The sequence below is a fragment of the Bos indicus x Bos taurus genome, chromosome 25 (genome assembly GCF_003369695.1).
Source record: "Bos indicus x Bos taurus breed Angus x Brahman F1 hybrid chromosome 25, Bos_hybrid_MaternalHap_v2.0, whole genome shotgun sequence".
Lineage (NCBI taxonomy): Eukaryota > Metazoa > Chordata > Mammalia > Artiodactyla > Bovidae > Bos > Bos indicus x Bos taurus.
In genome coordinates this window covers 15,028,108-15,039,840 of record NC_040100.1, presented here as the reverse complement: position 1 = coordinate 15,039,840, position 11,733 = coordinate 15,028,108, and the positions used below count along the sequence as shown (strand labels likewise).

The 11,733-nt window shown below is 53.8% G+C and overlaps 1 protein-coding gene across 3 annotated transcripts; it reads left to right on the top strand.

Annotated features, from left to right (window-relative positions):
- The first annotated feature begins 860 nt into the window (after positions 1 to 860).
- TGFB1I1 (transforming growth factor beta 1 induced transcript 1) lies at positions 861 to 7,659 on the top strand. 3 transcript variants are annotated; one of them, XM_027528289.1, is made up of 11 exons: positions 861 to 948; positions 2,274 to 2,374; positions 2,498 to 2,550; positions 2,645 to 2,787; positions 3,060 to 3,147; positions 3,264 to 3,369; positions 3,487 to 3,681; positions 5,147 to 5,320; positions 5,609 to 5,690; positions 6,007 to 6,155; positions 6,382 to 7,659. In XM_027528289.1, exons 1-11 carry the CDS (start codon positions 936 to 938, stop codon positions 6,646 to 6,648), a joined length of 1,371 nt encoding a protein of 456 aa, XP_027384090.1. In that variant the 5' UTR covers positions 861 to 935; the 3' UTR covers positions 6,649 to 7,659. The 3 variants fall into 3 exon arrangements, with proteins under 3 accessions (XP_027384090.1, XP_027384091.1, XP_027384089.1); XM_027528290.1 differs by having other exon boundaries at positions 872 to 948; positions 2,213 to 2,374; XM_027528288.1 differs by lacking the exon at positions 861 to 948 and adding an exon at positions 1,186 to 1,318.
- The last annotated feature ends 4,074 nt before the right edge of the window (positions 7,660 to 11,733 follow it).

The window sequence follows — 11,733 nt, the reverse complement described above, 5'->3', positions numbered from 1 at the left end:
TGTCCACACCTATCTCTAGTTTCTCATTTCCAACTTGATTTCTCAGTCCAGGGGAAGCCTCTTGTTCCTTTGTGGCCGGAGTCTGTGTCTTGCTTGCTTCTCTATATTCATCAGTATCTTGGGAAAGGGCTCTTGGGGGACAGGTCTGGGTCATCTCGATGCAGGGGACAGTTGGCTGAGGTCTGGCTGCCTGGCAGCATTTCTCCTGAGTCTGCGTGGGACTTGGGCCTCCGGTTCTGTTTACCTGTGTCTGTATGTCTGTTTCCAACTCTATGGCTTAGAGTCTGTGGATGGGTTCATCATCTCTGTCTCTTGGAGATTTCTTTGTATCCAGTTTGTATGCCTTTTGGGATCTCTGTTATATCATTGTCACAGTCTCTTAGGGAAGATCTCTGAACCTGGGACCTGACAGATCCTTAGAACATCACCACCGCCTCCAACTCCAAAATTCTGTCTAGAGCAATCTTCTGGGAATAGGGGGTGGGAGAGTAGCTCTGTCTAGGACTTAAGGTACTAACTTTGGGGATGCGGGGAGGTGGGCTTGGGGGCCTCAGTCTGTGTCTAAGAGTCTCACTGAGCAAAGGATCCCGGGCTTTTTCTGGAGGAGCCACTTCTCTTACTCCGACTCTGGCCGCCTGGGGCTCCCTGCAGCTGAGGCCAAGGCTGGGGTGTGGCCGTCTGCGCAGCAGGCAGGCGGGCTGGGCCTGGGTGGGCCGGGGCCCTCCCTCCCTTACAGGCCCCCACCCCGGGTTCTCCCGTTCTCCCCCCCACTCCTCCACCCCCCCCCCGTCCCCCCTCCAGCCTTATCCCAGCGGGTCCCGGCTTCCTTACATGGTCAAGGCTGGGCCTCCAGCTCCCGGACGTCCCCCGCCCCCCGCCCCCACCGGACACGGCCCCCGCCCTGCTCGCCCCGCGCGGTCTGCCCGCGCCCCGTCATGGAGGACCTGGGTGAGTGGGGTCCGGGTCCCCTTGTCCCCAAGCCCCTCACCACTGCCTGGACCCGCTTCCCCATCCTGGGGCCCCCTCGCACTCCCGGCATCTCTCCATCCCTGCCTCCCGGTCTTCTCGCTTCTGGTCTCTGCCGGCGCCTCCTTTCCGACTCCACGTCCCCCTTCCTGCCGCTCCCTTCCTGCCTTTGCCAGACTGGTCGCTCCCTCCCTTCTTCCTTCACTTCGCTCCCGCGTCGCGGGCTGCATACGGATGGGCAGGGAGGTGCAGAGCCTGCGGGCGCCTGGGCTCGGGAGCTCTGGGAAGGGAGGAGTTAAAAGGACCCTGGGTCCAGGGACTGGGAAAGTAGTCGGGAAAGGAGATTATGACAGTAAGTTTTGGAGAAGAAAATGGGCTTGCCCTAGGGTTTGGGAAACGAAAGAGTTAAGGGCCCTTAAGTATGGTAGGGTCAGGTCCTTGGGGCAGAAAGTAAATATAATAGATGAGTGCCGAGATGCCAGGGAGAGGTTAAGGGTTCCATCAAGGCGCTCAGAGATGCAGAGTAAAGGGGCAGGGACTTCTAAATTCTGAAAGGTAAAGAGTTCAGATTCTGGATCTGGGGATGGAGACGGGGAGAGTTGGGTTGTGTGTGTTGAGGGAGGGGGGTGTGCTGTCTGTCCCTCCGACTTGGGGCAGAAAGGAGGACCCACGCATCTCATCCTCCCTGTCGTTTGGAACCGGGGCAGGAAGGCTTTGCGCTCCGTGGAGAGAAGGAGTTCCAGCACCCTGAGGTAGGGGGTGCTGCTCAGAATGAGTAACGAGCACTGGTACTGAAGAAAAAACCAATCAGAAAGCAGGTCCCAGCAGACTCACCAATTAGTTGCATAGGGTGGAGCCCAGTGGCATCTGGAGGTGGGCCAGGGCTGGGAGGGGCCTGTTAAGGTGTAGGGGGTGTGGCAGAAAGAGCATCCAATCAGAAAGCAGGTGTCAGGCATACAGCCAATTGAGCAATTTGGGGTGGAGCCATATTTGCCTCCAGTAAAGAGCCAATTTTGACTGTATTACCGAAGATTCAGAGAATTAGAGTCAGGTAGATGAGTTAGTAAATGACTCTCAGGATAAGCCACGTGGGATATTGTGACCGTAAATAGTCCTTGCTGCCCTTCCACATCTCTGCCATGGTCTGCCTTGTATTTCTTCTGATTCTTGACCTCTACTCTTAATACTCGCTTCTGTCCTCCTCAAATACTGCCCACTTAGAACACTTATTCTCTGATCTCTTAAGGCCCTGTCTCTGCCTTAGCCTTGACCTCTCAACCTCTCACCTTGACGGCCTCTCCCTGCAGATGCCCTTCTCTCTGACCTGGAGACCACAACCTCACACATGCCAAGGTCAGGAGCTCTAAAAGAGCGGCCCCCAGAGCCCCTCACGTCTCCTCTGACACAGGTGAGCTCAGATGCTGGGGAGAGGGACAACCACTCAGGCCAGGTTTGGTGAGAGGAAAGGAAACCCGGGCCTGAGTAGGGCAGAGTACGGGCGTATCATCCACATACATGTCCTTCTCTATAGATGGGGCCTGGGGAATCTTCAGGAGCCTCTGGGGACAAAGACCATCTGTACAGGTGAGAAGACTGGGTATGGGGGGATGGGGTGGCCAATTGAGACTCAGGCTTGTATTCCCCACCCCTGAACCCAAGCTCCCACCCTCTTTCCCAGCACGGTATGCAAGCCTCGGTCCCCGAAGCCTGCAGCCCCTGCCACCCCTCCATTCTCCTCTTCCTGCGGTGTCTTGGGCACGGGGCTCTGTGAGCTAGACAGGTTGCTTCAGGAACTTAACGCTACTCAGTTCAACATAACAGGTACCAGGGTTACTGGGACAAGCCTTGATGGGATGGGGGGCAGGGCAGGGCTGGGCAGAGACTAAGGGGGGTAGCCATTCCCTTCTCCAGGGGATATTCCTGACCCAAGGATTGAACCAGGGTCTCCTGCCTTGCAGATGGATTCTTTACTGTCCAAGTCACTAAGGAAGCCCATAGACTTCCCAGGGTAGCAGCTAAAGGGATGCGAGCCTTAACTGGGAAGGAGGCTAGCACATGGCCCCATGCCCAGTGCCCTTCTCTCTTCTCTGCAGATGAAATAATGTCTCAGTTCCCATCTAGCAAGGAGACAGCAGGGGAGCAGAAGGAGGACCAGTCTGAGGACAAGAAAAGGCCCAGCCCGTGAGTCTGGCATAGCTGGCAGGGTTGGGAAAGAGGTGGTCAGTTCTGGATGCTGGAGTTACTGGAGGAAGCGTTACCCTGAGACTCTGAGCTGACACAAGTTGTGTTCTTCACAGCCCTCCCAGCCCCTCCCCTGTTCTCCCAAAGCCTTCAGCCACCTCAGCCACCCTGGAGCTAGACAGACTGATGGCCTCACTCTCTGACTTCCGTGTCCAGAACCATGTGAGTCACTCAGGGAGTGCAGGGTAGAGCACTGTGGATTTATGGCTCTCGACCCATCTGAGACCTTCTCACACATGCTGCCCTGCTGACTCAACTCTCCTGTCCTCACTACTGCAGCTTCCAGCCTCAGGGCCCACCCCACCACCAGTGCCAAGCTCCATGAGTGAGGACACCCCTTCCCCACCAGGGCCCACCAGCAAAGGCAGCCTGGACACCATGCTGGGGCTGCTTCAGTCTGACCTCAGCCGCCGTGGCGTTCCCACCCAGGCCAAGGGCCTCTGTGGCTCCTGCAATAAACCCATTGCTGGGCAAGTAAGTGTAGCTCTGTGAGTAAGGGGGTAGAGACCCATGTGTGCCAAGTCACTTCAGTCATGTCCAACTCTTTGCAATCCTATGGACTGTAGCCCACTAGGCTCCTCTGTCCATGGGATTCTCCAAGCAAGTGTACTGGCGTGGGTTGCCATGCCCTCCTCCAGGGGATCTTCCCCATCCAGGAATCGAATCTGCATCTCTTATATCTCCTGCTTTGGCAGACAAGTTCTTTACCACTAGCACCACCTGGGAAGCCCAGAGACCTATAGACTCATTTCACTGAGAGCCAGTGGGTATTATTGTTATTCATATTTTGCGGATGAGGAAATTGAAGCTGTGAGTCAGAGAGCAAGTGAGTGGCAGAGTAAGAATTCCAACCCAGGTTTTATTTATTCTAGTCCTACTGTGTGCCAGACATTATGCTAGCTCCTTTACAAACCCCCATGTAATTTTTTAAATTAATCAATTTATTTCATTTCTGGTTGTACTGGGTCTTCATTGCTGTGCGTGGGCTTTCTCTCCTTGCAGAGATTCTGGCTACTGCCTTGTTGTAGTTTGCAGGCTTCTTATTGAGGTGGCTTCTCTTGTTGCAGCGCACAGGCTCTAGGCACAAGAACTGCAGTAGTTGCAGCCCATGGGCTCAGTAGTTGAGGCTCATAGGCTTTACAGCACGTGCTCAGGTGCTCAGTCGTTGTGGTGCTCAGGCTTAGTTGCTCAGAGGTATGTGGGATCTTCCTGGAGCAGGGATCAAACCTGTGTCCCCTACACTGGCAGGCAGATTCTTATCCACTGCACCACCGGGGAAGTCCCCCCTCCCATTTAATCTTCACAAAAGCCTCATTGGCTCCACCCACCATCTCTTTGGGACCCACAAAGACTGTTTCTCCTCCACCAGTCTGGTTTGGGAGCTCCATTTCTTGGCTTATTGACTGAGCAGATGTTATGGGCAACTGTGCCCAGTGGTTGATCTAGATCCTCCTGCTAGATAAAGTGCCCTACCGCCATCTATTTTGGTGAGAATTTCCAATCTCAGCAGAGCAGGGTGACATTATGAATTTTCTAAGCACTTTCACCTTCATGGGCCCCTTCCTCCATTAAAAAATATATAAATTGCATTTTATAACAGTTGGAGTGAAGATGAATACATTAATATTATATATTTAGTCATTTTCTTCTAGCTAATTTTTTTCTTCTAATTTTAAAAGAAATTACAACATTTTTGTGGCCTACAAAAAGTATGGTGGGCCCTAGGTACTGTGCTGGAAGCCGGCTTAAATCTCCATCGCTTTGGGTTTGAGTTACCTGGACATTCGATACTTCATCCTGACTTCTTTTTTTTCTTTTTTTTTTTTTCATCCTGACTTCTCAGAGATAAGATGTGAAAAGTGCCACGTAAACCTTGGCTCACTGGGCATCTGGCAGCCCCAGGCCCACTCTGACCTCCGCCTCAACCCCCAACTCGCAGGTGGTGACGGCGCTTGGCCGTGCTTGGCACCCTGAGCACTTCGTTTGCGGTGGCTGTTCCACCGCCCTGGGAGGCAGCAGCTTCTTCGAGAAGGATGGAGCTCCCTTCTGTCCTGAGTGCTACTTCGAGCGCTTCTCTCCGCGATGTGGCCTCTGCAATCAACCCATCCGACACGTGAGCCCCGCCTGGACCACAAGCCCCGCCTCTGTTTCACCCAAGGAGCCAGTGGGATGAGCCTCATCCACTTGCCCGATTCCCATCCGCACCCCAGGCGCTCCCAGGGTTCTCTTCCGCAGCTCTTTCGATTCCGCGCTCTTTCATTCCCAAGTTCCTGCTTAGGTCTCCCGCAGCTTCAACTCATACTTCAAGCCACTCATTTAGGTTCAGGGTGGAAGAGGGAGGGGAGAGGAAATGGCAGGGGGTGAGGGCGGCACGCTGAGTGTTCCCTTTCATTTCCCGCAGAAGATGGTTACTGCCTTGGGCACCCACTGGCACCCGGAGCATTTCTGCTGCGTTAGTTGCGGGGAGCCCTTCGGAGATGAGGGTGAGAGCTTTACTCCCATCTTGAAAGCCGCGGGTCCGCTCGACATCCCGCCCGGCTCCCTTTGGGCCCGCCCACTAGGACTTCCGAAATCCTCGCGGGCCTGAATTTTCTCCTGCTCTCTCCTGGACCCGGCCTATCCCACCTGCGGATTCCCATCCCACTCGCTCCCGCTCTGCCCCCCACCCAGACCCTGTCCCTCTCCACCGACTGCGTCCTCTCACTGCGCTGCTTCCGGCCCCCCCGTCTCAGATCTTTGTGGGCTCCCGGGGCCACCTCGCATCCTTTTCCTTCCTCCTTACTCTGTTCCCGCTCCTAGGTTTCCACGAGCGGGAGGGCCGCCCCTACTGCCGCCGGGACTTCCTACAGCTGTTCGCGCCGCGCTGCCAGGGTTGCCAAGGCCCCATTCTGGACAACTACATCTCGGCGCTCAGTGCGCTCTGGCATCCGGACTGTTTTGTCTGCAGGGTACGCGACTGTGGGGGGCGGGACCTTGGAGGGAGGGGCCAGTAGGGGCGGGACTAGGAGTCGGGGCGGGGTTAATAGTCGGAGCGGGGTCCCGGGAGGCGGGGCTTCACGCTCGCTGGAGGTGCGAGGGGCTGCGGGAGTCTCTGGGGGTTATTCAGCTCCAAAAGGGGGTTATTTGGTCTGGAGGTTGGCCCTGACCCATCATTTCGTGGTTGCCCTTCCTCAGGAATGTTTCGCTCCCTTCTCGGGAGGCAGCTTTTTCGAGCACGAGGGCCGCCCGCTGTGCGAGAACCATTTCCACGCGCGGCGCGGGTCTCTGTGCGCCACGTGTGGCCTCCCGGTGACCGGCCGATGCGTGTCGGCCCTGGGCCGCCGCTTCCACCCGGACCACTTCACCTGCACCTTCTGCCTGCGCCCGCTCACCAAGGGCTCCTTCCAGGAGCGCGCGGGCAAGCCCTACTGCCAGCCCTGCTTCCTCAAGCTCTTCGGCTGACCGCCTGCCGGGCTCGCCCCTCCGGGAAAGCGGAGCCACAAAGACCTCGCCTTTCCCCCACCCCCTCAAAAGATCGGGCTCTCTAGACCCCAAGGCCTTGCTGTTGGAGCTTCGGGCTCCACCAGCCCGGCTTCTTGAGGCCTCACCCCACTGCAGGGACTGGCCCTGAAGATACTGTACGTTCTCCGTGGGCGAGTTCAGAAAAGGCTCCGTGAACCCTTAAGGCCACACGCCTCCCGAAGTGGGTCCGTACACTGACCGATCCCACGTGAGCCCTTCACTTTGTTCCCAGCCTTGCGGGAGCCCCCCGACTGGAGGAGGGCCCTTGCAATTCTCACGAATCCAAGGCCAGGCCAAGACGTCCCTCTCCCCTCGCCCCTCACTGTTCTGTGCACTTTTTTCTACCTACATAAACACACATTCCACGTCACATCGGTGCTGTGTCTCTGCGCGGGAGTGGCTCGCGTCGCGACGCCCCGCCCCTTGTACTGCTCTGGCCGCCGCGGGCTCTAGGCCGCCGCGTTGCGGCGAGAGCCGGACCTGCAGCCTCAGCCCTTCAGATGAGCCTGAGGCTGGAAAGGTCGGCCACGTGCGCAGGATTGTATAGATGGCTGCCCGCCAGCCGGGATGGGAATTCAAGCGGAGCCCCATCAAACCTTCCTGTCCCCGATCCCCCACCCTTCAGTTCCTTATATTCTTGAAATAAGCACTTAATCTGTACCCACTCCCTCCACCCTTGCCACCTTGTCTGGTCTCCAGATTTCCCCCCTCCTCTAATAATTTAAATTTTTTTTTTACTTTTTGGCCACACTGCGCGGCATGTGGGATCTTAGCTCCCCCACCAGGGATCGAACTTGCACCCCCTGCATTGGAAGTGCCGTTTTAACCACTTGGCCATCAAGGCAGTCCCACCCCCTTCCTTAAAAGACCCTCAGAGATGGGGCTCCATTTGAAAGTGCCAATTTATTCCCACCCTTTGGATTTGACCATTAAATTTCAGCTTCTCTCATATTAGTATTGACTTATAACATCTGCTTTAGACAGAACATGGCACTTAGGGTGGTCAGGAGACTGAGGGAAACTGGGAGCTGTACGAACTAGAAAGAGGCTTCTAACTCAGCTTGGAAGTCAAGGAGGGCTTCCTGGAGGAGGTGACACACGAGCCAAGCCCCTGCAGAGAAGGGTGAGACCAGGGGTTCTTAGGTGTGGAGAGGTTCAGGCTGCATCTGAATCCCCAAACCCCAGGGGTCTTTCTAAGCCCAATATCTTAGACCCTCCTGCAGTTCCCTAAGAAGGGGGCCTAGATTCCTGCTCTAACTACAGGGATCTTTGAGGCTGGAAACAATGGCTCCCCAAAGGCCCTTCCAGCTCAAAGAGGGGCTAACAGCCAAGGAGAACAGCTGTGGTGTGGGCAAGAGCCAAAGGTGAGGTTCTCTGCCTTGGCTTTGGGCAAACCACCTTCCCCAGATTCTTGCCTCTCTGAAGCTCCCCTCCTGGATCTTCCTAAGCCTCCGACTCTTCCTCTTTCACAAATCCTCCCTGGAGAGTGCTGTCCATCCCTTGACTTGTAACTGCCTCCTAGTCTTGAGCCGTTTATTTCCCAAGAGTTCATTGACCACATATTGTGCTAGGGTCCATGCTGGGTGCTGAGAAACATGTTCCTTCGATTCCTGGTCTCGTAGGAGAGACAGATGGGGAAAAAAAAAAGAAAACCACAATGACAAGTGTAATAAAGTACAGAAACTCCCCTGATGTCTAGATAAAGCTGGTTCTTTTCCCTAGTTTCCATCCATAGCACCTCCCTAGTCCCTCACTTATCACTAATGCAAACAGGTATTTGTTGCTTGTTCATTTATTTATTTTTTTTTACTGGCCTCTGTAGTTGCAGCAAGTGGGCTTAGGTGCTCCTAGGCATGTGGGTTCTTAGTTACCCGACCAGGGATGGAATCCTTGTCCCCTGCCTTGGAAGGTGGATTCTCAAGCACTGAGCCACTAGGGAAGTCCCATGCTTGTTTATTTCTGAAATGAAGGCAAGGTCCTGGAAGCTTGTCTGTCAAATGACACATTTGTTTTGCTGTTATCTGTCCAGTGTCCAAATTGCTGTCTAGCAGGTGGTAAGTGCTCCAAAAATGTTTGCTAATGGAAGAAGGAATGAAAAAGGAAGGGAAGGAGGAAAGGTGAGAAGGAAAAAAATAGACAACTGAGAAAAGGTGGGAAAGGAGGTATGACATGAACCAGAGCATCAGAGAAGGCTCTGTGAATATGTAATATCTACGTTGAGACTGAAGGTTGAACAAAGAGCCTGAGGAGAGCACCCCAGGCAGAGGAAAGAGCAAGTGCAAAGGCCAGGAGGTAGTAACGAGCCTGGTGTATTTGAAGAAAGGAAAGAAGGCCAATGTGGTTGATTAGAGCCATCAGGGGAGAGTCATAGGAGATGTGGTCAAAGAGGAACAAGGTGCCACATCACTCAGCACTCTGCAGGCTCTGATGAGGGCAGGTGTGTTCGTGCTAAGTCACTTCAGTTGTGTGTGACTCTCTGCGACCCCATGGACTGTAGCCTTCCAGGCTCCTCTGTCCATGGGATTCTCCTGGCAAGAATACTGGCGTGGGTTGCCATGCCCTCCTCCTCCTGAACTCACGTCTCCAGCGGCTCCTGCATTGCCAGTGGACTCTTTACCGCTGCGCCACCAGGGAAGCCACAGAGATCTGATTTTAAGTGCCTACAACTCCAATGTGTCCTCTGATACTTGCCCCCAGATTGCTTCCTGACCCTTCACTTTTAAAAATTATTTTATTTGGCTGTGTTGGGTCTTAGTTGCGGCGCATGAGCTTCTCTCTAGTTGTGGTGCTCGGGCTTTGTTGTCCCATGGCATGTGGGATCTTATGCCACCCGACCAGGTGGGATCTTGACCAGGAATGAAACCTGAGTCCTCTGCATTGTAAGGTGGATTCTTAACCACTGGACCACTCGGCCAGACACTTCAAATTCATCACCTGCTGAAGCAGATGCTGTGGGTGTCCTGCCTGTATTCACCTGGCCCATCTGGGAAGTCATATGCAGACACTTCCCAGACCCTCAGTGTCCCTAGATGCTCCCTGAGTTTCTGTCTGGAGGAGGGCCTGGGTGGGTGGGATTCTGTAGCCTCAGAACCTCCAGCCAGTTAGAGATAGGGATTGGTGAATAACTATCCCAGCTCTGTGGTTTCTGGGGGTCAATTCTGAGGTCAGTTCCTCACAGTGTCTCAGAGGGTCCCCACTGGGATTGTCAAAGGGGTAACTTCTTTAAAAAATATTTTATTTATTAATTATTTATTTATTTGGCTGCACTGGGTCTTAGCTGTGGCATGCAGAATCTAGTTCCCTGACCAGGAATCGAACCCCAGGTCCTCTGCATTGGCAGCTCAGAGTCTTGGCCACTGGACCACCGGGGAAGTCCCACAGTGGTAACCTTTTCATCAACACACCCTTTACTGGCTTTTCTCCTTTCTTTGTCTCTCTTCCTCATTCCTTCACAGCCCTGACTGTGATCAGCTCCCCAATACAGTTCTTGCACCCCAATTCTCATTTTAGAGTCTGTTTTTGAAGGGACCATAATGAAGGCATTCCTTAAACAACTCATCACCTTCCCCTAAAATATTATTCCCTGTTCTCATTTCCACCATGAACCCTACTACCATAATCAGACACCCAAGTCTGGTCAGTTCTTCTAGAAAGATAGAGCAGCGGATATCTATTTATCAAGCCATTCCCTTCTCGCGTCCAGCCCTGTGCTGAGCAATGGGACTCCAGGGATGAATCTGATCATCTCCTGCTCTTGAGGGAGTCGCTGGTCTATTGGGGAGACAGATCTGGATCCAGGCAAGGTCCACACAACGTGCTCAGAACTGTGTCAGGAAAGTCAGAGAAGTCTTTCCCGAAGAGATGCCATGGGCTGAGCACTGAAGGCTGAGTAGGGGCTGGCCATTTGGGAGGCAGGGAGACGTTCCAGGCAGAAGGCATAGCTTATAGAAAAGTTCAGAGGGTATGAGAATCCAGGGGCTGGGGAGGGCAAGGGCATGGGAAGGAAATGTGATTTCATTCTGGGTTTGGTGTGGAGGAACGAGGAGAAGTGTGGGCAGGGGTCGGGGCATGGCAGGTCTTAAACCTCTGGATGAGAGGCTCCTGCCTCCTCCCAGGTTTGATGGAGAGCTCTGGAGGTTTCCTGAGCAGGGGAGTGTCACTGTCAGATTTGAGTCTGAAAATAATTCCTTGGGACTTCCCTCGCAGTCCAGTGGGGCAGGACTCAGGGCTCAGGTTTGATCCCTGGTCAAGGAACTAGATCCCGAATGCTGTAACTGAAGATCCTCCATGCCGCAAGGAAGATCGAAGATCCCATGACACAACCAAATAAATAAATATTTCAAAAAGAAAGAAAAAGGCTCAGTGGTAAAGAATCTGCCTGCCAATGCAGGAGACACAGGTTCGATTCCTGGTCCAGGAAGATCCCACATGCCATGGAGCAACTAAGCCTGTGCGCCAACATTACTGAGCCTGTGCTCTAGACCCTGGGAGCTGCAATTAGTGAGCCCACACACACTGCAATTACCAAAGCTCAAGTACCCTGGAGTCCATGCTCGGCAACAAGAGAAGCCGTTGCAAGAAGCCTGAGCACCACAACAAAGAATAGCCCTTGCTCGCTGCAACTAGGGAAAAGCCTGCACAGCAACAAAGACCCAGCACAGCTAAAAATAAATAAATAAAATTATTTGTAATCAATTTTTTAAAAAAGAAAATGATTCCTCTGAATTAGTTTGAACTGGGGGGCTAGCTCAGCCAGGTTTCCTAGGTCAAAGCTGAAGGATAGGCATTTTTAGCCAGTGAAAGAAGTCATTTTGAGCCCAAGTCTCTGGAGAATAGGCAGGGGCTAAGGCCCAGGAAGGGGAATACCCTTGAATTTGAACGTGTCCAGCTCCCCAGGACCACAGCCTTCAGCCTCTGTAAGGCCTGATTCAGCTAAACAAAGCCGGGGAGCAGGGGAGCTTGTCGGCTCACTGCCCCCAAGGTAACCATTAATCCTTCCCAGGGGGGAATCCAGGGGCTAGTGCC